At 39.4% G+C, this 27,817-nt stretch overlaps 2 protein-coding genes across 6 annotated transcripts; one reads left to right on the top strand and one right to left on the bottom strand.

Annotated features, from left to right (window-relative positions):
• Positions 1 to 967: 967 nt before the first annotated feature.
• Positions 968 to 14,055, bottom strand: LOC123983073 (delta-1-pyrroline-5-carboxylate synthase-like). Of its 5 annotated transcripts, none has more exons than XM_046069201.1 (18): positions 13,697 to 14,055; positions 13,378 to 13,476; positions 12,214 to 12,365; positions 11,515 to 11,664; positions 10,702 to 10,806; positions 10,433 to 10,591; positions 9,668 to 9,758; positions 7,673 to 7,797; positions 6,879 to 7,023; positions 6,271 to 6,344; positions 5,965 to 6,064; positions 5,371 to 5,591; positions 5,010 to 5,147; positions 4,662 to 4,857; positions 4,334 to 4,455; positions 3,932 to 4,118; positions 2,447 to 2,542; positions 968 to 2,253 (listed from the first exon to the last, which is right to left on the bottom strand). In XM_046069201.1, the coding sequence occupies exons 2-18, from the start codon at positions 13,460 to 13,462 to the stop codon at positions 2,057 to 2,059; spliced, it is 2,343 nt and encodes a 780-aa protein (XP_045925157.1). In that variant the 5' UTR covers positions 13,463 to 13,476; positions 13,697 to 14,055; the 3' UTR covers positions 968 to 2,056. The 5 variants fall into 5 exon arrangements, with proteins under 5 accessions (XP_045925157.1, XP_045925159.1, XP_045925158.1 ...); XM_046069203.1 differs by having other exon boundaries at positions 10,439 to 10,591; XM_046069202.1 differs by lacking the exon at positions 13,697 to 14,055 and adding an exon at positions 13,566 to 13,691.
• Positions 14,056 to 24,107: 10,052 nt separating this feature from the next.
• On the top strand, positions 24,108 to 27,625 carry LOC123983232 (phenylethanolamine N-methyltransferase). The gene is made up of 3 exons (XM_046069406.1): positions 24,108 to 24,295; positions 24,733 to 24,943; positions 26,683 to 27,625. Exons 1-3 carry the CDS (start codon positions 24,124 to 24,126, stop codon positions 27,119 to 27,121), a joined length of 822 nt encoding a protein of 273 aa, XP_045925362.1. The 5' UTR covers positions 24,108 to 24,123; the 3' UTR covers positions 27,122 to 27,625.
• Positions 27,626 to 27,817: the final 192 nt, after the last annotated feature.

Genomic DNA, 27,817 nt, shown 5'->3' with positions numbered 1-27,817 from the left:
CTCAACTGGGGTCAGTTTTTTGTTATTTGTCTAGGATTTCGAGAAAAATGTATGGCCTAAGCAATTTTCTCTTGTTTCTCTGCTGTTTAGCTGGGAATTTTGATAATATGATTTACAGGGTGGCAGTTTATTGCCAAGATATGATTATTTCAATGCAAAATCTGCTTCTCTGCTTTAAAATAAAACAAAGGAATGTCAATCAGTGACCTGGCAATGGAAGCCCCCAATTTCATGACAACATGCTCCTCAGTGTCCTGTTATTATGTATTAAGTAGAAAACTGGTGTTAATACAGCAACTGGGTATACACACATATGCCCGAATAGCTACTGTATATAGTTACTGTATCAAACAACTTTGATGCATGCAATACTGTAAAATACAATTCTATGCATCAGACAGGCAATAATTAATGTCCCTGGATCGTTCCTTTTCTACCTCAAGTCATTTAGATGAGATTTTCAATCACTTCACACATAAAAAGGACAGAAGAGTGAGATCCGAGTTTTGTCTCCCTATTCATCTCAGAACCCTTTGGACTTGGTGATGGGAAGCTGATTGAAGGGTAAGTAGTGCGTTTTGGAGAATGATTTCTTTAGATGCTAGAAAAGAGAAAGAAAACGAAAGAAACAGAGAAACCCAGAACATAAGCCTGTGATTCCATTATTAGTCTCAGTTCTCCTTCTCCCTCTTTTCATTTCTGATGGCTGGATAATTAAACCTCTATAGTATTGTCTTCCATCTTCCTTGCCCCACTTCCAGCAATGCGTAATTCCCCTATGGGCAACGTTAAAAAGGCCTTTTTAGACATCTGTTTTTCAGATCAGTACGACTTTTTTCCCCATTAATTTGTGTTCTTTGTGAAAGTAGAAACACTAGTGCCAGGACAGAGAAGAACATATGTGTATAAATCCTCAACATTTCAACTACATAAATCAAAGAAAGAATGAAGCATATACAAAAAAATATTATTTTCAACTTTTTTTTTTATTCTACAATACTATTAAACAACCCAAACCAACCAATCCTTAAGTGTGCATTGCAAGACATCAGATAGGAGCTCAGAGGCTGGAATGTTACAGAGTGTAATTTAAAAGCAGTTGCGTTCTCCCCTCCAGCTTGAAGGAGGCAGCTTGTCAATTACTGTTCCTGCTCTGACAGAGGCTTTGGGCGCAACTAGGAACAAGCAGGAAAGCAACAAAGCATGGAAAAATGAGCACAACTTGTAACAATGATCAAATACAAAAAAAAAAAAGGTAAATACAATGGATGCATACAAGCTGGAGTGCACTGTTTTAAAACAAAGGGGGTCCATTTCAGATACTTTTGTATACGTTTGTCATACTATACATTTTAATCATGTAATCAAGGCCCAATACAGGACATGTTAAAATCTGTAACACATCATGATTTGGTTAAACTTAAATAAAGTAAAAAGTTCTACAACTGAATGCAAACTTGTGGCATTAGTTCATGTCTAATATTACCTACACCAGCACCTCATCTATTCAAAATACCTGTACATTCAGAGACACAAAGAAAATTCAACCTGGAAAAGCAAGAGAAAAACTGATGTTACATGAACAACAACAGCACTTACAGCACAATCAGTATGAACCATTGTGGCTAGCCCTTCAGTGTCCAGATATCAATTGTGTACTTATGTGTACTTGTGTCTTAAAGTAATCTTTGTTAAACTCCCTTCTTGCTCACAGTTTCCCCAATTAATTGTGGAGGTATAATGTGTTGTAACCACCACATCATACCTCCTACAGGAGCCTATGAGGGTGTCTTATGTAACTCATATAAAAGTATCATAAGCAGAGGTAGAATTTAATGCATTTATAAACTCTTAGTAAAAGAACAGTATAGTCTGAACAGGGACAACTTTCTGGTTGTGGTGATAGAATGGACCATTGGTGTGTAAAGCGTCTCCCTCCATGCTGTGTGCTTCAGAGGTTTAAAACCAGTGACATCAGCCAATATCCAGCTGCTGGTGGGCAATGCAAACCATATTGACCAATGCTAAGGCCGAGCGAGTTTTGTTAAAGTCTAGTCTAGTTGCTGTCCCTCAGCCCTGCAAGAGGCTGCCCGACAGACTGGTTTTCATGGAGGTACTTCATTGTACCATTCTCAGAGAAGTCAGCTACTGTGTGCCCGTCACCTCTCAGGACCCACTTGGTGGTGAGCAGCCCCTCCAGGCCCACAGGGCCCCGGGCATGGATACGAGCCGTGCTAATACCTACCTCTGCTCCTAGGAAAAATAAATAAATACAGAGGAAGAAAGACAAGAAGTGAGAATGGTAACCTCCATATCACGTGTTGAAAGTGTGCAGTTCTCTGAGAGAGAACATCAAATGAATGTAACCAAGAACATGTAGGGTGTTGAAAAAGATTTAACAGAAAGAGCAGCAACAAAAGCCAGATGATATAGCAATAAGACATACCCAGTCCAAAGCGGTAGCCATCAGCAAAACGTGTGCTTGCGTTCCAGAAAACACAGGCGCTGTCCAGCTGCTGCAGGAACTGCTCCGCTGTGTCCACTGTAAGAGAAAGACAGCTTATCGGTGCTCCTGGTTCAGAACCTTTTATCTCCGATCCAATAACCTTTCAGGCATTAAAATGAAGTATTTGTCACTAAAAACTATTTATTGTAGTTATGCCATAGAAATTTAGTTGAAATTATGCATTAATGCACCAAATAACAGCAAAAGCTGAAAGAAAATCTGCAGTTCTGAGGATTTCATTACAAAATAACAGGCAATAACATTGCCGCCACTGCAATCACAAATACCTCTGCCAGTGTCATTTTAGTACACACCCAGTGCTACAAAATCTCATTTTCATCATCTTGGACAGAATGATGTGGGCAAGTTTATGTCTAAAGTCTAAATTTCATCAGGAGAAATCCTTGAGTTGCTATTTGGCTTTAAAATCATCTATGTCTTTTAGAAGTAAATACTTAAATATTGTATTAGTGAATAAACACAGTATCTATCTACCCATCTATCTATAGTGTATACAGTTTATCTACTTATCTATTGTATCTTTCTATCTATTGTATCTATCATTCTTATAAATCTCTATCTACTCACATTAGCTTACACAAAGAACTGAGTACATTTAAATGAATTGGGGTACCTTCTGTGGTCACCAGATGGCAGCAGCACATCCTCCACTGCAGGTGAGATTAATCCTCAATGTAGAAATGTGAACAGAACACTTTCTCTCCAATGTTGCTCACTGTTTTATTCTGATCACCTAAAGAAACATGTGAAATCTTCTGCATATTTGTATTTTAACCTTTTATGGAGGGATTTGTGCCTTAGTCTTTGCGTGCATTTTTATTATGTACCAGATTTTTTACTTAAAAAAGGTTCCTATCGTTGCAGTCTATCCATGTTACGAACACCACTATTTATGTGAGCAGTAAAAGACACCCATTGATGTTTTTGGGACAGCTTCAGTTCCCATCAACATTTCATGAAGTTGCCAGACAAATGAACATGTCATAAAAATGGCAATGTGCCCACGTGCAATATGGCCACATCCTTTAAGTCAGAAAATACTCTGAACACCGCACAGAATTCTTTCAGTCAACATGAGTTAGAAAGATGCAGTGTGATGGCTCACTTGAAAGACAAAAATGTTTAAACGTGACCCAAAGTTATGATGGGGACAAGTCTTTTAAAATGTGTTTTAGTATCTGTTCTACATTTTAAATGGGGTGTCCCCTACAGTGGAGTCACTCACTCATCCTGACAACAAAGTGTGAGGGTACAAAGATATGACCAAAATAATAGACAGCATCTTCTGAGTCATTATTGTTTGCTATTTTAAAATGCAAATGGTTAGACAATGTTTAACAAAAGGGGGAAAAAAGGAAAAGAGACAACAACAAAATACTAGCACTAACACATTGGGCAACCTACCATTTTCTGTGACGATAACATCTGTGTGGGAGCTGCCATACTTGTGAATATGGTCCATAGCCTCCTGTATGTTGTCTACCACTTCCATGCAGCACTCCAGGTCACCGTACTCTGTCCGCAGGGACTTTGCCTCTGATGGGCTGAATGTCAGGTAGGAGGCAAACCGAGGGCCTGCATGAATTTTCACCTAGTGACACCACACAGATGAAAAAATGATAATAAATCATCCTGTAGAAAAATATATATTAAAATAATGTACATTTAAAATTAGATGACTACTAAAGTATATCAATTTGAATACCATATTATTTTCTGGTAAAAGGTCAACTATAATCGAGTTTCTTGGTGAGTTATTTTGCTTATGTGAATTTATGTGAAATTTACATGCACTTGGTGCTTTACCTGTTCAGTGCGCAGCATGTCAATGATCTGGTCAAACATTGGGGTCCTGAGGATGTCCCTGTGAATCAGCAGACTTTCCATGGCATTGCATGCAGCTGGGTAGTCACACTTTGAGTCTCTGACTGAATGGGAAAATATCAGTTGTCAGTTACTGACATATTCATAGTTGTTTGGAATCTAACATACATGTCTGGCAGAACTGGTCTACCAGTACCACAGCCACAATTTACTAACATTTGGTAAATTAATGTTCATTGACTAAAAACAGGAGTAATGTACACATGAACTTCTAAGGTTTTCGTCAGCAGGGAGATTTATATATGCAAACCAATTTTTAAGACTTTGTCAACGCTGGCTTCTGCATCGACGTAGACGTGGCAGATTCCCTCGCTGTGACCAAGCACTGGGATGCCTTTGGCCGCCCACTGGATCTCCCTCACCAGCTGGGATGAACCTCGAGGGATAATCAAGTCGATCATCTTGTCCAGTCGGCAAAGATCTGCCACCTCCTCGCGAGTGCTCAACTTGTAACAAAACACAGGTTTGTTAACCCCAATAGCTACATGTACATGCTGTACATGCTTGCATGAGCTGATTTCTAATTGACTGATTGAGGTGATGAATTTTCATCCAGACTTCTGAGTTTATAAGGTTTGTCTTAACAAACAAATTTTACCAGCTGCACAGCCTCTCTGACTCCATGAATGGAAAGGGCTTCCTGTGTGAGCTGGTGGAGGACACGGTTGGTGTTGGCTGCCTCCTTGCCTCCCTTCAGCAAGAGGGCATTGCCACTGGCTATGGCCAATGCTGACACCTGGAGAAAAACACAAAGGGTTTGTGATGAGCGAATGAGAATCAATGTGTTGGAATGTATATGCATTTCCAAACAAAAAAAGTGTTTTCCATGTGGCATCTTAATGTATTTATGCTTGCATTTTCTAATACTGTATGTAACTAAAAACACTTACCTATGAAATATCAACAATCTTTAAATTTAAAGAAGGTCAGTCTGTATTATGGTAACTCTGACTGGATACCTGTGGCAGGCAGTCAGGTCGGGCCTCAAAGATAACCAGAAGAACTCCAATGGGCACAGTGATCTGCTCCAGCTCCAGGTTGTGAGCCACCCTGGTCCTGCGCAGCACACGACGCACACCGTCCTGGGTGGCCACAGCTATCTGGCGCAGACCTAAGGCCAAGCTGTTGAGTTTGGCTGGTGACAAGCTTAGACGCTTAAGCATAGTTTGTGGCAAATGGCCTGTTGAAAGGAGGGAGAGCAAGGTTACACTTTGCTATCAGGCGATATGGGATCAAACTCTCATTAACTGAGGCAATCAACAGAGAGGGAAAGTGGTACAGTCGCCCACTTGTGGAGAGATATGACATTTTTACAAAATGATCTGTGGGTAAGTTTGTTGTACCTTTTTGAAAGCAATGACAATTAAATTAGATTATTTCCCTTTAGAGAAGAATCTGTTGATTAAAATCTGTTTTAGATACATGAGCTTACTATTTCTCTGGAAGGACCTTAAACACGTCCACACACTTTCCACTGCTTCAAACTTTCCAGTTTTCACACTGCTACATCCTCTCTAAACCTAACAAACTGACTGAATGTGGCACTCTTTTACCTGCATTTACAGCCAGATCCATGTCCATCTTGTTGGCGTCCAGGATCTCTTCCTGCCTTTCATACAACAGCTCTGCTAGACGGCAGATGATCTCACTCCTCTGACGACACAGTTAACCAAACAGGCAGGATGAACATACAGCACCTCCATCCACAAGGGGTCAGTGTTTCTACATATCGCTAAAGATAAGCTTAGGACTAACTAGTGCTAATGACCTATATTAAAATATTTCTACAAATAAACTTAAACAACACAAACTAATTATGCTAACTGAGTAGACATTTTGTGCCTAAAACAATGTGCCACCTGGTCTGGGAGCAGCGATGCCAGGGTTCTTCCAGAGCAACGTGCCATTTCTGTCTGATGCTCCACAGTTGGACCTGGTGAAGGGACAGGACAGACTTCACTCAATGTACAATCAGGTGCCAGTTTATTATTAGGTATACTTAGATAAAACTAATTAATTTAACAAAACAGCCCTTCAATAAATCATACTGTCATGAAGGTTCATGTTCAGTTTTAGAGAGGTGTTGATTCAACTTAATGATCATTTTAGAGGCTGTAGTTTGTGGTGCTGTTCAACTATATTGAGTTATAATGATGTGCTTAGTCTACCTTCATTGATATTAACATGGTAGACAAAATATTAGAAACACGCGAAACAACTCAACAGTACCACAAACTACAGCAAAGCTGAATCAGCACCTCTTTAAAATAGTTGCAGCACAACCATACATTATAACCTTCCTGAAAGTGGAATTTATTGCAGGACTGTTAGACCGGGCTCATTTTAGCAAGGTGAACCCAATTAATTGTTGACTGACTTTAACAGAAGGTGCAGCTTTAATATGGCTGCAATAATACTAATGTGTGAAGAGGTTGCGAGAGAAAACATGCAGCGCAGGTAAACTCACCAGCAGGTTTGATCTTAGAGAAGAAGGTTCCCACCTTCTTGCCCTCCACAATGTCAGTAATGACTTGACCAGTTACTTTGGGATTGGTGCCATTTGCAATGACCACGGAGGTGCCACCTTGCAGGGCCCAGAGGGCAGCCTTGACCTGCAGAAAAACACAAACACACAACTTTAAAAAGTCTAGTTAAAGTCAATCTCAACACAAATGTCAAATTCACTTGTTACCTTTTACATACATTACATTATTTATCATGTTATCCATTATATGAATAACACTTGGCAACAGTATAGCTGACTTTGTATGGTTCAGCAGGATAGCAATAGTAATCAGAGGTACTTAAGTAAAAGTACCAGTACAACAATGTATGAAATAGTCCATTACAAGTCCTGCATTCATTTACTACTACATTAAATGCAGTTGAGTAAAAAGTATTTCCATCTGAAATGTAATGAAGAAAAAGTACAAAGTAGCATAAAATGGAAATACCGAAGTACTTAAATACAGTACATGAGTAAATGTACTTGTTACTTTCCACCACTGAATGTGGCTCAAGAGTGGTCTGAGACTAGAAAGAATATCAGGTTTAAAATCTAAAATGCAATGTTAACATATCTCATTATCATTCTTGGGAACAGAGCATTCTCGAAACACGAGTAGTAGAACAAAGAAAATCCATAGTACAAGAGCTTTGCACTTTAACCACCTGATAAATATCTACTAAGACAAGGCTTTTAACATGAAAGTAAATAAACAGTTTTTTAACAGAGTGATTGATAGAGTGATTTTAACATGCCTTGGCCTCCATGCCTCCAATCCCAACTCTGGACTTTGTACCATAGGTGACGGACTGCTGGTCTCCAGGGTAGAAAATGTCAATGAGCTTGGCGTCATCTGTTCCAGGGGGACTGTTGTACAGTCCTAAGAAATCAGCAATTATTACACAACTTACTTGCTCATGCATGATTCCAAAAACACTATGCAGGTACACTATTACATGGGTCATTTAACTGACAAATAAATACATATAAAATTGATATGATAATGATTCTCAGTCATCCTTCTAAATCTACTCAACTGATACTGAATGACCCTCTGACATCATTCACATGTGCACACACCTTGTAATTGTCATTTGACCTAATCTTGTATATGACTAAGGAGGAACGAGTAGTTTGACTGAGTAGTTTGTTGATTTTCACGCATGCGTGAATAGTCTTAGACTTTGGACTCTTGGACTCGCAGCTGCATGGGTTCCTTCAGCACAGGAAACAGAATTGATTAGTTTGCAACTCATAACTGTGAGTCTCTGGATCTGAGTTGTTCATTTGTCACGTGACAGCTCGGCACTGTGGAGCAGACATGAACTATTCGTTCACCACTCATATGGGTCCTCAGAGTCTTTTGTTCATTCTGCAGCCTGAGTTACTGCCAGCACCGGAGAATGAGAGGCAAGTTGGTTGTCAGCTAACAGACTGACATTATATATCTATTTTGTTAATTATGTGTTAATTATATTTAATAAAGCAAAAGATTATTACATCGCAGTGATGTTGTGCAATAGTTTTAACACAGTTGTACCGTAACTTTAGTCTTGCTAGTGTTTACAGCTAACAGCTGATCAGAGTTGTTCTGGGTCCGCTCCACTTCAGTGCCCTGACAGAGTTCTACTGGGAGCTAAACTACCTCCGAGGTAGTCTTCTCACCAAAACAAACGGACCCGGTCATTAAAACATTAAAACACAGCCACATAGCAACGTTAACACCCTGTGGTGTGTTAATAGCCAACAGCTGATTCAGGTCAGAGAACACAACACAATGTAACTTTTACTTTTAATTTATTAACAGATCTGTGCTGTTGTTTCACAGCTCTTGACTGGTAAACAACCTGGCAGTGTTTGAGAGTGATGTGCTCATGTTTGTTTCACTCTGTCTGCAGAATCCGGACCTGATGGGGCCAGACCTGCCAAACTGCTGCGTTTATATTATGCGTTAATATTTCTTTGTTCCTTCCTCCGTGCTGGAATCCTTTTAAGAACTTGATGGCTTTATCCAGATTATTATTAATTTTGTTAAATCTTATTAAAGGTGTGTTTTATTCATATAATGTGTGAAGCTTATTACTTCAATATATTCCCAGCAAATCTGATGTTAATATATAGATTTTACTCATGGATAAGGACGTTAGAATACTATATGAATGTGCACTTTAGTTAGAAATTATAATTTTATATATATATACATATATATGGCTGGTCTGGTTGTATACTCAGGAAATAATGTGAAAATGGACTTAGCAGGAGTTGTGGCGATTGCAAATTGACAACATATTTCTGTGGTTTTTACATGGTTTGAATTTGGTTGTGGCCCCATGGGGCTTTATAGAAAGATGATAGAGAATGATCAAGAGGTGAATTTGGGCATTATACTTTGTCAATTAAAGCAAACAAGGCATTCTGTGTTTGAGAACTGCGCTGTTTTTTAATCGCCCACAAGACGGCTGCAGTGCCGCAATAAGCAGCCTAATTCAAATGAACGAAATGACTCAAAAAAAGCTTAGACTTGAAGATTCGAGTCAGTAAAAAGATTTGAACTTCCCATCACTAACACCTTGCAGCAACCCTATCAGCATTCATTTTAAACATGAAGCCAGAAGGTCTGTGTTTGTCTCCCTGATATGACTCTCAGTTGACCCTGAGAGTGGTGTTTTTTCCCTGCCAGTGAAGAACCCAGACAGATGGTGTTGTTACCCAACAGTTGACACGGACTGTTGTTGTGGTAACCCGCATACCTTCGACATCAGACAGCGCGATGAGCAGGTCAGCCTTCATCTCCACAGCTAGTCGGGCCGCCAGACTGTCATTGTCCTTAATGCTGATCACCTACAGAACCACAAGATTGCTGATATAAGCTTTTAAAGACAGAAACCCAGTGGCACAGAGTCAACCATCTGCCATTTACCCATCTGAGCCTTTTCTTAAGTGCTACAGGAAAGTTGAAAATACCTAAACATTAATGTATATACATTTTTTTCCTCTATTACACACACATACATACATCTATCTATCTATCTATCTATCTATCCATCCATCCACAGACCGGCGCCAGGATGAAGTGATTGAGGGGGCAGTTAAAAATGGCAAGGGGGAAAGTCTTTATTTTACACATACAATACATTATATATATATATATATATATATATATATATATATATATATATATATCTCAGGCAGAATTATCTCCAAGAAAAACGTATTAGTTATTTCTGCAGAAGAACAGGTAAAGTAGGCGTCTAACCTACAGAAGTTAGTCCCGAGCCCTTCTGACAGCACCTCTTCCCCAGTGACTGCATGCACATGGCTTAATGGTTGAGGGCAGAACTGATGATGTGAGGCAGGGTGGCAGAGGTGTTTCAGCATGTGTTGATAAAAGGAAATAGTGTAGCCAATGAAAAGTGACTGTCGACAGTATATAAACACTGTCTCTACAAAATCCGTCAGCACCCCTGCTGCCACATCACCATCACCAGCAAAGCCCCCCTACTGTGTGTACCCACATTTACCCCCTGGAGGTCGCTGTTGGGCTCCGGCGGGGGCACCACAGCGTCATTGGTGTTGATGATGGGCACAATGTTCATGTGCAGCAGCTCCTGCAGTGTGCTGTTCAGGTTCTGCCTCTTTTTTTCATCATGGAAATCCAGATTTGTCACCAGGACCTGACAGAAGAGGAGGGAGGAAAGAGCACAGAACAAAGTTACTCTGCAATACATACACTTCTTGAGAAGTTCAAAGTTGGTATTTTGTTACTGTTGTTAAGTATATGTACCTGTGCAGTGCAAGTGCTATATTGGGTGAACATGGCCTCATATAGGGCCATTAGGCCACTCTGTCCAGCTGCAGCACAGGCCCGGGCTTCCAGCACTGGCAAAGACTGCAACATAAATGCAGTAGACATCTGGTTACATCATTTCTCAGAGTAAAGACACTTCAATCAAACTATGCCACACCAGCATAGGTGTCCTTTAGGTTATCAGTAAGGTATGGCAAGGTGAGCTGGTGTGTCAAAAAAAAAGTTTTAAAAAATGTAGCCACATACCCTGGCTGTGGTGGCATCATTTATACACAAGGTATAGGCCTACTGTATGAGAGAGAACACCTGCTACGATCTAAAAGCTGACTTACCTGATGATCATAATATCTAGCACGCACATTTGGCAAATATTTGGTTGAATGAACTGTCTAACAAGAATATAGAATAGAATAGAAATAGAACACCTACTGTATGTTGCAGGGCAATCAATAAATAGCATAAACAACTTACCACAGAGTTGGATCAACATCAAGCTGACAGTCTCAAGAAACACTGAACATCAAGCTTCAGAAATGTACTATTTATTGCAGGCTATTGTATTGTTTTGCATTATATTGGACAGGTGTCACTGATACTGAATCTGTTCATAGTATATTCCAGCAGAAATGTATTTGGTGTTGGTTTTCATGATAATGACTTAGTGCCAAAGCATCGAGGTCACCTCTAAGTTTCAACCCACAAAGAGCAGCAGCAGCAAATTCTTCTCTATTTCCCTCTGTGTTGGCTCATACTTTAACACCGCCAACACATTCCTCCACCTTTTCTTACCATGTCTTTGAGCTGATTGTGTCCCGTGTGCAGTGCCTGTCGGACACTCTGGGACAGCAGGATCTCATGTCTTAATCTTTGTTTGCCAAAGGCCACTGCTCCACTGGTAACAATCATCATCTCCCTTCCTTGATTCTGCAGCATGGCCACCTGGAAGACAATACACCCAATTAGGACTCATACACCACAGCTGGGCCAATATATATATATTTTTTCCAGACTCACTGAGGATTCAGCTTTAAAAGGTCAGTTCACCCCAATTAAAAAAGATTTTTTTTCTTACTTACACATAGTGGTAACTAGCCATGATGTTATTTTTTGCTTTAATTGTCGATTTTTACAGACATCTGTCCCTGAGATAGTGCTGCTTGTGGTGGTATTTTTTTTATTGGAGCTACTGTCTACTGAAAAAAACAATCACTAATAAAACTGTTCACAGCATGTTTGGTGGATTATCCATAGTAGCAAGGACATTGTTTCCAGAGAAATATGTTGGTGCTGAATATTACATTTTAAAATGACAACAAAAGTCCATTTACCAGATGTATTGTTGTGAAAAGATTTCTCAAAACCTGGGAAACTAAAACTAAAACAATCTGCAGGACGAGACACCACTGGACATAAGTCATCCAGAATTTTCTTTTCAGTTGTTGCTCCTCTTTCTAACAATGAAAGGTTACAGGGGATTTGGTCTCTCACCTGCTCCACAATGGAGGCCAGCCTCCCCAGAGCCATGCCGCATTCATCGCCACGGGTGACCACAGCACTGCCGAGCTTTACTACGATCCTCTTGGCCTGACGCAGTTCACTGCGGTGTGCAAAGGAGCTGCCATTTGCCCTCCCCTGGGAAACTGTATAGAGGGAGAAGATGTTATTTTTACATTGAAATAAAAGGAATTGTTTTATTGCTTGTTCAATGTAACTCATCTGCAAAACAGAAGGATAAAACTTTGAGCAACATAATGATGCCTAAAAAGTAAAAAACATAGATCAATCAATGAGGGATGCTTAGTTAGGAGATCCATTTTTATTTTTTAAAATCTACTGAAAACAAAAGCAAAATAGGAAGAAATGTGCAATGTAGTTGTTTACAACACATGCTTTAAAAAAAACTACAAACAAATTTGTGGGTGTACCAATGTAATGATATATAAGATTCCACACAAAATACAGCAAACTTTACACAACTGCAAACAATCATGTTTTGCTGGGTTTTTGTTTCAATGAGTACATGACTGTGACAAAGAGAACCCCCCCCCCCACATCCATCTGTAACCTGGGAAACTAGATAATCACAGCCTTCAAACTGCCACATCAGCAGAGCCAGCAGAAAAGCCTGTGCTGACATTACACATCTCTGGAGCAATGAGGCGCATGAGGCGCATGAGGGGGGGCATGACATCTTGTACAGAGTAGGTCAGAAAGCACATCTCAGTCAAAGTTTGCAGTTTGATAAACAGCAGTTCATCAAGTGCCTGCCGTCATGGACACAATCATGTGTGCTATCTGCTTTTTCAGTAGAAAACCAAGACTCTTTTTCAATTAATGAAATGTTGGGTCTATGAAAGGTTGCTGTATCTGAAGACGATACCATCCAGTGGCTTGTTTTGTCAAACCCTAAAAATTCAGTTTACCGTCACACAGCATAAAACTTTCAAAACTGAAAAGCCAGGATAAGAAAATGTTTGACTTAAACGATTAATCACATATGGAAAATTGTTTGATATTCAGTCAATTGTCAAAGAAAGATCTGGTGTAAGAACTTACTTTCTGTAATCCAGGATGCTGAATGATGGACTGCAGTCTATACAGTGTTTACATGGAATATATTGCATAACAATGTGGTACTGTAGCATGGCTTGCCTTGTGTCAGTGGTCTGGTGAGAGACCGGCATAGTTGTCTTTGGAGATCCATTCTTGAATACAGGGTCAGCCTTTGCAGCAACATGTTTACTTTAATGCCTTTCCCATCACAAAGATACATACAGAGAGTGAGAAACAAACAAATTAAAAATCATCATCATCAAAATACATTAAATTGAGGTATTTACCTGAGAAATTACAGATGAGTAGTATATTTAAATGAATACATGAGGGTTGGTCCCTTGTCTCCCAGTGTACAGTCAGAATATCCTACTGGTTCCCCAGATGGTAAATCAATTAAGAGCATAATTGTTCTTACTTAACTTCCTCAAGTCCCAGTTTATCCCGTCCTGTCTTCTATTGAGTCGTGTTCATCTTCTTCAACCAGTTAATCTTTAATCAGAGAAATCCTTAAACAGAGGTGGACTCGGAGTCTACATGTGCACGACTCCTCCCCTAACTGAAAGAGCTGCTGATGAAACTGTCACCAAGTTAATTGTGAACTAAAAACCGGCCGTCACGCTAACGTTACCATACACTCTGTAAATTAATTTCCGCTACAGTTAAAGGAATAACAATTAATTCATCACTTTTGTTGACGTTGACATTCAAACAAAATGTTTCTACAGAGAAATCTTCGTAAATTGGCGGTGAAGTGGTAGCCAGGATCTTGCGTCAGGCCAGCCGGCCGGCGAAATGCGGAAAAAGAACGGAAGTGTGGTTTAAAGTCTGACATTTCAAAATAAATCTCTGCTAAAATATTGTAATTAGATATTATGATTAGATAGTTATATCGTTATACATATATATATATATTACACACACACACACACACACACACACACACACACGTTACAGTATGTAGTATATATATTTCAGCCTGACATATTTGGTATCATTGGAAACTTCCACTAGAACATGTGTTTACAAATGTGTAGGTCTATCCAGGATCATGTGCAAAAAAATTATTTTATCATCATGCTACTTTTTCCTTTACTGTATCTTTCTATAAAAGTCCAGAAAAGAGGTTAGATTGAGTTTTGCAGTGAGGTGAAATGTATATATGTTTGCAGAATATAAAAAGCACTGAGGTATTGTATTTAGCATGTTGACTTTAGATTAAAGCTAGGCTAGGCAATTTATTTCAAAAGCATTTTTCTTATATTTGTTGAAATTATCAGAATCAGAATCAGCTTTATTGCCAGGTAAGTGTACACATATGAGGAATTTGACTCCGGACAATGCTCAAGATGTGCTTACTTATACAATAATACAATAAGGCAATAATAATCAAACACAGGCTACAGTGAACATGAACATGAATAACAACAGACAGAGACAACAGTGCAGTAGTGCAATGAACAGAGTGCAAAGGATGCAGGATAAAAAATATTATTACCATTTTTATTATTATGTACATGTCGGAGGTGGATGTGATATACAGGTGCACGTACACATACAAGCATACATGTACATAGTGTGATGAGTGCAAAGAACGCTGGAATAAATAAGTATTGTGTGGTGTTATGTACATGAGGTAGGCGGATTTGGTATACAGTATATACAATATACAATATGAATATGAACAGTAATAACAGCTCTGAAATAGAAAATGATGAATATATAGTAAGTGGTAGCCAGTAAATAGGTGGCAGAGTAACTGGGTTATTGTACAGAAATGGTTCCTGACATTGTGAGTCAGAGTCAGCTGTTCATCTGAGTGATGGCTTGTGGGAAGAAACTGTTCTTGAGTCTGTTGGTTTTGGCGTACAGTGTAAGTAAGTAAGTAAAATTTATTTAATATAGCACCTTTCACAGAGCAAGTCACAAAGTGCTTTACAAAAATAATAACGATAATAATAATAATAACAAAAGCAACAATAAAACAGTGGAGCAACCAGACAGTCATATATAAGCATCAAACATTATAAAGGCATCAATCAACATAATCATTGTATTTGTGAATGTTAACAGGCGCATAAATAATCAAAATTAAGGCATTTTGTATTTGAAAGAGAACATGACTATTCACAGTTAAAAGTTTACAGGGAGACAAAGGCCTGTTTAAATAAAAAAGTCTTCAGCTGATTTTTGAATGCTTTGACTGAGACCTCAGAGCGTAGGTCTGAGGTATTCCACAGTGTTGGTGCAACCACTTGGAAAGCACGGTCACCTCTAGTTTTTAGATGTGTATGGGGTAGTGGTAATATACGGGTGCGGCATGTCTGAGATGTACCCGGGTGCCTGATCATGCAGCGCTCTGTATGTTAAAACAAGCACTTTGAATTAAATCCTAAATTTAACAGGGAGCCAATGTAAAGAGGACAGAATGGGAGTAATATGAGTTCTCCAGCTGGACCTGGTCAACAGCCTTGTAGCAGCATTTTGGACCATTTTCAAACGGTCCAAGGACGACTTGCTAAGAGATGTAAAAAGGGAGTTGCAATAATCTAAGTGGGAAGAAATAAAAGCATAGATTATTATCTCAAATTCTGGTTTTGAGACAACAGATTTGAGCTTGGCAATGTTTCTTAAATGAAACAAACACAACCTGGTCAGAGTTTTAACATGTCGATCAAAGTGCATTGATGCGTCAAACATTACACCCAGATTTCTAAGATTTGATTTTACTGCTGATGAAAGTGATCCAATATGCTGAGTGATCGAGGGAGCTATGCTATTGGGTGCAACAATAAGGACTTCAGTCTTGTCTGTGTTCAGTTCTAAGAAGTTTTTAGCCATCCAACTTTTAATGGCAGTGAGGCAGTTGCATAGTGTGGTCAGTTTGTCATACTCATGTGACCCAAAAGAGACATACAGCTGGATGTCATCAGCGTAACAGTGATAAGAAATGCCCTTGAAATTACTAATAATATTGCCTAAGGGGAGCATATACAATATAAATAAAATCGGGCCCAAGACCGAACCCTGTGGCACACCACAGGATAGAGCAGCAGTTTTGGACATGTGAGTTCCCAGTGACACAGAGAAGCAGGAGGAAAGGTAGGAGGAAGGTAGGAGGAAAATCAGTCCAAAGCACTCCCAGAGATACCCACCCACTTCCTAAGCCTATCAATCAGGATATTGTGGTTGATTGTATTGAATGCTGCACTAAGATCGAGCAGCACCAAAACAGAGCACTTTCCTGCATCAGAAGACATCACTATGTCATTTGAGATCCTAAGAATTGCTGTTTCTGTGGAATAATTGTGACGGAAACCAGATTGGAACTTGTCAAGTATATTGTGGGTAGTGAGAGTGTCAGTGAGCTGATTGGCAACAACTTTCTCTAGTATGAGATGAATGGCAGCTTGGAAATAGGCCTGTAATTTTTGGACAGGATGGATCTAGATTGTTTTTTTTTGGAGAGGTTGAATTATTACATGTTTGAAATAAAGTGGAACAAAACCGGAGCTGAGGGAACTGTTAATGATAGAGACCAAACATGACCCAAACAGTCCCAATCACATTTTTGAGTAAGGCAGTGGGTCAAATATCTACAGGGCTTGAGGAGGATTTCATACCGGCCACCACATCAGTGAGGTCATTTTGGGAAATGGAACTGAAATGTTCCGGGGTGAGATGGATCTGCTCTGATGTTTCCTGCCTGCTTCCTGACTCTGAAAATGTAAGGAAAGTCCTGAATGGAGGGCAGGATGGCACCGATGATTTTTTCTGCAGTCCTGACTGTCCGTAGTCTGTCCCTGTCCTTTTTGGTGTCAGATCCAAACCAGATAGTGATGGATGTACAGAGGACAGACTAGATGATGGCTGTTATCTTTATATTGTGGTGTCCGAACAATAATGCTGCGATGATGTGTTGAGAAGAAATCCGCTTGACACTGTTCTTGATCATAAAAGTTTATTACATCAAGGAGTTCAGCATCAATTACAAGCTCTGTAGCAGCTTGGAGAGTGACCCAGCCCGATGACCACTCTGTCTCTCTGTACATCAAACATAGCTTATATAGGACATGTTTAGGCATCTGTTAGACACCATATAAGGGTCTGAGTCTGCAAACTAAGGCACCAATCCATATAAGGGCACAGTTCTATAGGATATGTGTAGGCATCTGTTAGACACCATATAAGGGTCTGAGTCTCCACATAACCACTGACCTCTGCTCTCCCCTTAAAAGGTCACTAATCCTCTATCCAGCTGCTACAGTGCTATGTTAAACTGTTATACATCAAATGCACATATGTTATACACCACAATATCCCAACAGCAATCAATAAATCAAATGCTCTGACACAGTCAGAGGACTGTAATAAGCACGGCCAATCATTTAATTCTGACTGGCCTGCCTGCCTGCCCACCTACCACAACCTACCTGCCTGCCTGTGCCTCTGCCCATGCACTCTGTGCATGAAATTTTGTTTTGGGGGAGTGGCTTTGGAGGGAGGCCTGGGATTTTTTCAGATGAATACTTTAAAATATAGCTGTCTTTTGCTAGTTTCTCCAGTGTTGTCTACCCCAGCTTTAAGAGACCAATTGTGCGCAGGTCCAGGCAAAAATATTCAGGTGCAAGATAAAAAAAATTGTATAACTGCAGGGCACCAAGGAGAAAGCACACTACTAGACTCCAAATAAACAGTTCAACTCTCTTTTCAAGGCAACATTTCTACAAGATCTTTCTCAGGAACGTGTTAAAGAGAAAACCAGCATTTAATGGAGGCAGTAATCAAATAATGATAACTTGCTGGTCAGCAAGTAGCAGTTAAAAAAAGAAACACAAAGAGAGGCAAGAAAAAGGCAAGTGTCCAGTTATCAATTCATTTTCAGACAGATGCCCAGGGTCTTCACATAAAAATCCAGACCCTGTACATAAGAATACTCTCAAATTTTACATTGCTTTTTCACAATTAACTACATTACAGGATGTGGCAAAATACAGGGCCACCACAGTCTTCACTCTTCATTTGTAATTATTGTCAGTTTGTTAATCTGAAATTATTAGAAACACATGGGTTTATGGGAACCAACTTTTCTACTTAGTTATTTCATTAACCTGTGCGACTTTCATTTGCACCATGTGGTTAAAAAAGCACAAGGTGATAGAGGTTTTCTGTACCTGCAGGATCCTGCTGTGACAAAATGAAAAGTAACTCAGAGCAGAGTTGACTGACACTGTCGGAGTCCCACTGCCCCTAGGACCATACCTAAATTGGCTCCTGTAGCTCTGGCTAAATGTGTATTATTCTATTATGTCTGTCCTGTTCTTTTCTCTGTTGTCTGCTTTTGTCCTTTATCAGTTCTGTTGTGTTTCTGCTCCTCTTCGCTCTTTTATCTGTCCATCAAGCTCAGGGGAAGAAACTGACCCATACCTTACTCCTGGCTCTACTAATCCACTAACTATATGTATGTGTGTGTGTGTGTGTGTGTGTGTATGTGTGTGTGTGTGTGTGTCTATCTGCACAAACTTTTAACTTATTGCACTTCTGGTCATTTTGATCCTTTTGAATTGGTCATGAACAAAATGATTACAGCATTCACAGATGACAGCTGAAATAGTAACAGATCATTATAGTGTATTCATTTTAATATTTTTAGCCCTGCTAGACTCATGTTAGGGATGACAATGGTAATCTGGTGGTCAGTTGTTCCACCACTTTGTCCAGACTGAAATATCTCAACAACTATTGCATGGGTTGTCATGAAATTTGGTAGGGCCGGCGTGTCCCCATCAGAATGAATTGTTAACTTAAACCTACTGATTTTTCATATAGCGCCACCATCAGGCCAAAATTACACTTTGTCCAATACTTTGGTTTATGACTGATGACATTCCTGTCATCCTCAGCAAATGCTAGCATGCTTACACGCTAAACTAACTTGAACATAAACATTGTACCTGCTTAACATCAGTGTGTTAGCATTGTAACTGTAAGCATATTAGCCTGCTGATGCTAACATTTAGCTCCAAGCATCTATACTGTGCCTAAGTACAGTTTAACAAAGCCACTAGAATGGCTGCAGACTTTTAGTATTGTTGTCATATAGGTTTCTAAATGAGAAAACTAGAATTTGAGGGTTATTTAGGGTACTTTATGTGATAATACAGTAATTGGGTTATGTTGTGTTGAGTGCTTGATTCATTGTGCCTCATTCTCATTATCTCTGTGGTCAAAGTGGCAGCATGGGGATTGTTTCAAATATCAGCATGTCTAGGTGGTAGCTAGAGCCATTCTAAAATAACTCTAACAATGTAACCCCCATAATGCTCCACCCACATAGTCAAAATGACCAGTTAGAAGAGCAGAAAAGATCAGAGGAGCTGTAGCCTACTGTCTCCATTGAAGATAAACATTTTTCTGTGTGAAAAGTTTTGACTAAGACGAACTACAAAGGATAAGATTGCTAGAAGGAAACAGAAAATTTGCAATATAAAGAGAAAAAGTAAGTTGCCTTGCTGTTTTACTATCCATTAAGACATTTCTGAATCATTTTAATAGTTCTCATCTTTCATTTGTAGCATCCAGACTAAATCATCAGGTGCAAATGGAACAAATTTCACAGAAGATCTGTTGGACAGAAAGGGAGAAGCACAAAACACAAGTACACAGGAGGAAAACTGTCAAAAAGAAGAAAATTATGGCAAGTTAGGATAGAAGAAAATTTAATTGACCATGGACTGATTTACTCATGAGCATGGTAATTTCAAAATGACTGTTGTAACATTAAAATTTAACTGGACAGTGATATGTTACAACATATAATATAGCACCTTCCAGCTATACAGCCCATATTTTTCTCTTCTCAGTTATTTTTGAATAAGCCTGTTAGTCACAAAAATAACATGCAGCAAAGATTTTAATTAAAAGTATGGGTGTCTGGCAAAGACGTGATAAGAACTTCAAATGTTGCTATGTCCTCAATTATAGAAGCAATACACAGTGTGGGAGCACCTCTCTGTACATTTAATGTGAGAATTTTCAGACTTCTCCTCCAGACTGATCCGGTCCAGACAGGATTGGTTGGTGGAGGCAGCAGGGATGTGCAGTGTGGGAGGTGCAGTTACAGCTGAGCTGGACTGTAGCGTCCTGGAGGAGGACTGGCAGAGGGGACAGAGCTACATGGCTCACTGGCACAGCCTCACCATCGTACCACATCACCACAGGTTAGTGACAATGTCACTCACACGGAATAATATTATAAAAAGAAGGAAGGGTTTAAATGTGATGATAGCCTATGGGCAATCCTGTTTGTGATGACACTTAACCAACTTCCTAAGACAGAGGTTTGTGATCCTCTTACAGGTCGACAGTGATGAAGGCAGAGTGCCCAGCGAAATACTGGGAGGCCAGGAGACTCTTCCTGCGATTCCTCTCAGGGGCCATTGGCAAGAATTACCCACATCCCAAAACACTGTCAATCAGACAACCCCATCCGCATATCTCCAACACCTCTGCCATTGGGCTGAAGGTGTAACGAGGCCTAGCTCATATTGAGGAGGAAGACCACTATGTTAGATACAAGTGAGAGGAAGACTGTGGTGAAGATAACAAAGTATCTTTTGTTGGAAAACTTACTAAATGTGCAACAAATGCAAAAGAAGCACAAAGTTGTATTTTTGTTGCATGCCTATTTTATTTCCAGCATAATTCATTTTGATTGTTTATGTTTGTAATGTTAAAATTGTATTTGATTTCTTGGCTAAAAGTATGATGAATAATAATCAGTGTTGTACCTTTTATGCGGTTTTATTTTCAGAACATTAACTGTGGCAGAGGGATTTAATCATTAACATGAAAAGCTTTTTAGATTGGTGCTCACTAAGGCTTGTGTTGTTGGTCCTTTCAGGCAGTTTCATTGTTATGGCAGTTGTGTTTTCATTAAATTTGTGTCAAAATAGTTTCCACAGTAGAAAATACTACTGCTGTTGATTAGAAATGTGAAGCCTTGTAGAGAAGACAGAGGTTAAAATCGAAATCTGCCATGAAAACATGAATTGTAATTGATTCACTTTTGTTTATTGATTTGTTTAAATTAAAGTGTTTCTTAAAAAAGGTGATTGATGTACTCTAAATATATTAAAAATAAAAATAAATTACATACTTATATTTCTAAGTGTAAGATATTTAATTTCTTCCTGGAGTTGTATTTGCAAATGCTAAATTTTTCAGCTTTTATGATAACACTACTGTCCAAAAACCATGAATACTGAATGTTTGCAGACTCAGAAGTAATGCCAAAGGGAATTTTGTAACATTTTCCTGGAAAATAAAACTCTCGACCCGTTTTACTGAGTCTGACTCTCATTTTAATCTTCAAATATCCTAATTTTAACTATCACCTGCATGGCAGAATTCCAGCTCAAATACCTTGTCTGCTTTGGACACTGTAATATTTGGATGTCTGATGAGGGTCAGCGTGTGTGTGTATTTGGTATTCTGGTTCAGCTGCCAGGGATGAGCGAGGTGTTAAGAGACTCCTGCGGAGAAGACGTTTGATCATTACATGGCTATGTTCCACATTGGTTCAGCTGCTGCCTTGGGATACACAGGGACTAGATGGGAAATTAATTCAATCAGGGGATAAAGCTCAGTGTTTTGTTAGCTGGCCACTTTGGCTAGTGGTTTCAAAATATAGCAACCCATTTTACAGGAGCAATAAGATTTGTCCCATCCCATGGCATAAAATGACCATAATTCTGAACAGTGATGTGAGGAGTTTGTTGATTGAGACATTCTTAGTCTGCACAAACACTAAATTCATGTAATAATAATAATAATAATAATAATAATCCTTATTTGTAGAGCACTTTTCAAAAACAAGTTACAAAGTGCTTTAACAAGTGTAAAGAATAATACAAAAAAAAGATAAGAGCATGAAAATTTAATATAAAATTAGTAATGTAGTGGAACAGATGTAACACTATCAAGTTTGACATGCATCTTAAATGTAAACCACCTGTGTACAAACAGCAGAAGTCTTTATTATTTATAAGGTTCTGTAATTTAATTCAATAAAACTATAAAGCCCTTTAAAACTGGTTTATTTCTTTACAAGAGAGATATTTTTGATATTCGAAAACTGACTGAGTTGGATACTGTATAAGCCCTTCCTCATTCTGGGGTCTACTTTGCATGGCCAGATAAAAGCCTAGTTAAATTGAAAGACTGATTTTTAATATTTCACATGAGCTTCTTAGAAAAATCTATCATTCCTCATATTTTTTCTTGGCTGTCATCTGGCTCCTTTTTTAATGGACTTAAAGGAACCTTTGATAGTTTGAAATTTATTGCTCAGATTGATAACAGCTTCTTTCTGCATCTTATGACAATCTCTGATTTTGCAATAATCCAATATTGCCTGTCAACATGGGAGACTTTTCCTTTCCCTTGCCTTCACCATTCCCCATCTCACTACCAGTCAATACTACACTGATAAAAATATCCTGCTTGATCTACTACTCTGATTATTACGTAGATCAAGCAAGAATACATTTGCAAGTAAAGTCACCTTAATTTTAGCATTTCTTAAGTAATTTTTTCTACTATAGAGTTTTTAAGTTTTAAGTTAAGTTTTACTTTAATGTCTATTTTTATTTGTAACCCACTTATTTTTTCATTTCCAAATTACATTTACTCACATTTTCTAGTTAGCAACTGAGTATAACTTATATTATACTAAAAATATCAATTCAAATAGTTAATTATTCACTTTGGTAAAATGTGTGTGGGCCACTACTGTTATTTGTCAGGGGAGTGCAAGTAGTGGGGAAATAGGGTTTGTCTATTTTGGACTGAGGGTGGCAGAAAGGTCATGTGGTCACCAAAGGGTTAGGGTTTTGAACACGTGGATGGGCGTTTAACTCTCTTGAGTTGAATCATCAGTAGCAAAAAGCTACAAGTTTGTCCACATAAAAATGTTAGAAGATAAATTAAATACGAATCCCATGTGCAATGCCCAAAGAAACAGCCAGTCACTGATATTCAAATTCTGTGGTTTAGCTGGTTTAGCCAGACCATCTTTGGTCTTTTTTAAATTGCAAGTTGGGAAAAACAATGGAGGAAATATTCTGGAACCCGTGGCTCGACCCGTGGAGTAAATACATCAAGATCATTGTTCGTTGTGTGGGAGTACCTAAAAAGACTGGTTGGGCTTACATAAATACATCTGATAGAGGAAAAATGCTTTGGGTTTTGAAAAAAGTGCTGATTAACTTCAAAACTAGATATATTCATGTAAAGATACGAACTTCAACTTCATAGATTTAATTATCCAACATTTATATCCTCTCAGATTTATTTTTTTCAGCATAACATCACCAAAGTGAAATTGCAGACAGAGACAAGCCTGTTTGTCTCGAAGATAGACCTACTTGTGCCTTTTAAACAGGGTTGCCTGAGACAAACCTTGTCTACTGTTTGTGTGTAAAAGGCCCTGTGGAATGATTGTGGAGATATGGAGGGCCTCTGAGAGGTGGGTGGAAGACCTGAAAGCCATGTGAGGAGTCCATTAGTGGGTCTAGTGTTGGAGGAAGCCCCCTGATCTGATGGTATCAGTGCCTCAGGGCAGGGAAAGTGAACAGAACAAATGCTATCAGGCAGCAACACGCACGCAAAAACAGGATTGCTATCTCTGCTCATGAAACTCGAGTAGTCCAAAGCATAGAAACACACATATTGACACAGACACACCCACATACACAGGTATATAAAGGCAGCTGATGGGGTAGCAGTGCACCTGAAGGCTGACAAAACAGAGGTGTTAGGTAGGGTCTTTAGAGAAAGAAAAGGATGGAAGAAAAGGGAAAAGTGAATGGAGTAGCAGACATGGCAGCCTGCTACCAGAGATTTGATCCTGCAGCATATCTGCAGTATAACTACACTCCACCACGGGCTGATTTTGAAAGAAAGGACAGCATTGTGCCGTGGAAACTGGCATGTCTGCATAGAGCTTTCAATGAAGGTAAGGAGACAGGGTGATGGATCGTGGAAACTTCTGTCCAAAACACTCCATGCTCAATAAAAAGCTATAAAAATTAAACACACAGTGTCATAATCTACTACGACTACTATTTAACGGCTATATTTTTAAAGAGTTCGTTGGTTTCAATAATAATATTGTGTTTAATTCTTAATCAATACTTCGACTTCTGCAACAGGCAAATGTTCCAGATGCTGGTTATTGGAGACAAACACTTTGTTTCTTCTCTGGTCTCATCTCATCATCTTTTTCTGATGTGGATCTGATTTAATTCATCATTTATTGTTGATAAGTTTTATTTAATTGATATTCTGAATCTATTATTGTGTCTGATATGGAGATATTTGAGAAAGAGCAAGGTATTTTGAGCTGTCTCAATTAGCTCTTTGTAAGTCTCACTTCTTCCTCTACCTTTCCAGGTGATGTGAGTGGTGAGCTGCTGGTGGACATAGGTTCGGGTCCCACCTTATACCAGGTGCTGAGTGGCTGTGAGGTTTTCAGCAAGGTGCTCCTCACAGACTTCTTGGAGGTCAACAGGCAGGAGCTGAGGCACTGGCTTCAAGATGAGGGAGGCTGCAGCCTGGACTGGACACCCTACCTGCAGCATGTCTGCAAGCTGGAGGGACGACGGTATGACCAGGTCCTTGTAAACTCTGTTTAAAGACTTGAGATATGTTGAAATATTAATCCCTGAGAATTAATGAATTATGATGGGTGTTATACAAGCATTAACATCAGGAAATTATTTATATTTGTAAATTCAGTATGTTCTAGAGAAAGAAATATGTCACCATTTCTCCCTCAAAATTGGTTTCACTGTCCCAACAATTGATCAGTCATCTTCTAAAAGGTCCTAAGATCTCATGTTTTATTCTGGCCCTCTCATTGAGCAAAGAGTAATTATTGTACTGTGCCTAATGTAACAATAACATAAGTGCCTGGTTATGGAAAGTCAGTTTGATAAGAAGGCATACAAAGACATATTCACAAACCAAACTAGGTGTAGCATTCTGACATTAAGCAAGTACAATGTTTGTTACATGGGGCTGCCGAACAGGTGAACACAGTCGCAGACAATACGAGGACAGAGGAATCATGTAAAAAGATATATATGAAAGCATGAGGCAGAGGAGCAGCAGGTTAGGGGAAGCATAAGCTAGGGCAGGGGCAGTTATGGACAGAGGAAGCAGGTCCAGAGTACGATCCAAGTAGACAGAGTAATGCAGGGTTACAGGGTAGAACAGCAGAGCTTGACCAGAGGAGAAGCAGGAAACAGGGGCTGGAGTCAGAACAGGCTGGACTACAAGGGAAGCGGCGAGCAGGATGAGTTCTAGAGAGCAGCCAACAAGTACGAAATGCAGAATAGCAAAACTGGTAATTAATTAGTTTGCCGTGTAGCAACACTAACTAGTAGTAGAATCTACAACCTGACAGAGTGGAAGTGGTAGGGCTGAGTATTTGTGGAGGCTTGATTACAGAGATGAGATGCAGCTGCTGTGGCTATGCTCTGACTTTGGCGCACCAGCAAGCAATCACCCACCTACACACACACACACACACACACACACACACACACACACACACAGGAAGAGAGATGGAGAGAGCGAGGAAGTGGCAGCAGGTTAGAGAGGCACTAAATTAGAGGTAGAGTGCATGGCAGATCATGTCCCAGAGGCAGATGTAACGCGATCTTAGTTACATTTGCTAATTAGTATTCAATACAAAACTACAGTTGAGGCTTATGAGAATGGCATTCGTTTTGCAGGTATTTGTTCATCAACTAAAGTATTAGACAAATGTAACTCATGATGGATGAAGTCAGGGAATCACCAAAGTGATTACAGTTCATCTTGAGGGGGGACATGAATGTCTGTACCAAATGTTATGGCTTTCCATCTAGTAGTTGTTAAGAAAGTTCACATAAAACCACCTGCTAACTTCATTTTGGCACCAAAGTCAGTAGGACACATGATGATTTGGGAACCATGAAGGCCTGCAGTAAATTTCGTACCAATTCACTAGCTTTGAACTGCCGGTGTCACTGAAGGAAAAGTCAGTCGATCAACAAAGTTATTTGGATTTATCCTCTGAGAACCACAAACGTCTGTACAAAAGTTCATAGCAATTCATTCAATAGTTGTTGCGATATTTCAATCTGGACCAATGTGGTGGACCGACTGACCAACAGACTGCCATTTCCATCCTGCATAGCTAATTAATCCTTCAACACTGTCATGCATTGGAGTGTGCTTCTGTGTCAAGCACAATGTGAACTGTATTGAAAATGGCGCGCGTGTGTAGATTAATGTTCTGCATGTACAAAGCTGTATTTATGTAATTTGTTGTCTCACTGATATTGTCTCTACTAGGCCCTCAGCATGGACAGAGAAAGCTGCAAAGCTACGTCAAGCCATCACAGACATCCTCCCCATTGACGTGCACTGCCCTCAGCCTCTGGCCCATGATGCCCTTCCCTCAGCAGGGGCCGACTGTCTTGTGTCTTGCTTCTGCCTGGAGAGTGTCAGCCCTGACCTGGCTGCCTTTACCAGGGCTTTGGGCCACATTGGGAGACTCCTGCGGCCTGGTGGCCACCTCCTGCTCATTGGAGCCCTGGGAGAGAGTTACTATTTTGGGGGGCCTGGGGTGAAGATCCCTGTGGTCCCACTGAATGAGGCCCAGGTCTGTGATAGTTTGAAGGAGAATGGCTACACCCTGATCAGGCTGGAGGTTTACACACTGCCTCAGGACATGAGAGTGGGGGTAGATGATGTGACTGGGGTGTTTTTCGTAAAGGCAAGAAAGGATTAAAAGGCAGTAACTATCCAGATGAAAATATTATGGATTAACGTGAGGTAAATGCATGGTTAAAAACACAAACAATTCAAAAAAAAATGGGATTATCAGTGATGCATTTTACAAATATTCCAACAGACTTTCAATTGAATGAACTATTTCATGTTTTTCCTTTAATTGTATTGGTTCTGTAGATGTCTTTTCTGAGGGTGAATATGTACATGAGTTCCCCCTTTGTTGTTGGAAGAGCTCTGTGTTAAATGTAATTGCACATTGCCTCCTGCAGTTCAAACACAGCAACTACAGCACCAAGAATGTAATGCTTCAATTTTTGCTTTCAACACGTCATATAATATCAAAACAAAGCAATTTTCAAGCTGTTTACAAACAGTATATTTTGATATACTATATACTTCTTTTCAGTTAACTATTATTCAGTTAAGAGGTTTGAGTTTCCTGTTATGTTTTGTATAATGTGATAATGTGAATAAAGAAGCAATGCTAAAACAAGGCTTATTTCATGATGTTTTCTTATCTCAGACTGACATTAATATGTTGACATAAACTTATTTTCACATTGAAATAGATGGAGGCAGAGATGAGTGTAAGCAGTGTAAATGTAAATAATAGCTATGTGTATAAAATGCTTCAAAATCATCCATCGTCGCATATTGTTGCAATTCCATGTTAATCTTAAGATTTGCTATGGTA

The sequence above is a fragment of the Micropterus dolomieu genome, linkage group LG14, assembly GCF_021292245.1.
Source record: "Micropterus dolomieu isolate WLL.071019.BEF.003 ecotype Adirondacks linkage group LG14, ASM2129224v1, whole genome shotgun sequence".
NCBI classification, from domain to species: Eukaryota; Metazoa; Chordata; class Actinopteri; order Centrarchiformes; family Centrarchidae; genus Micropterus; species Micropterus dolomieu.
This window is presented reverse-complemented; position numbering and strand designations above follow the sequence as displayed.

Bases quoted from the DNA above. Each gene is read 5' to 3' on its own strand.
- LOC123983232 (XM_046069406.1), top strand. From the start codon at position 24,124: ATGGAAGAAAAGGGAAAAGTGAATGGAGTAGCAGACATGGCAGCCTGC. The intron at 24,296-24,732 runs GTAAGGAGACAG...CTACCTTTCCAG, and splicing joins GCATAGAGCTTTCAATGAAG to GTGATGTGAGTGGTGAGCTG. The intron at 24,944-26,682 runs GTATGACCAGGT...TGTCTCTACTAG, and splicing joins TGCAAGCTGGAGGGACGACG to GCCCTCAGCATGGACAGAGA.
- LOC123983073 (XM_046069201.1), bottom strand. From the start codon at position 13,462: ATGTTGCTGCAAAGGCTGACCCTGTATTCAAGAATGGATCTCCAAAGA. The intron at 10,592-10,701 runs GTACATATACTT...CTCTTCTGTCAG, and splicing joins ATAGCACTTGCACTGCACAG to GTCCTGGTGACAAATCTGGA. The intron at 2,254-2,446 runs GTATGTCTTATT...TATTTTTCCTAG, and splicing joins TGGCTACCGCTTTGGACTGG to GAGCAGAGGTAGGTATTAGC.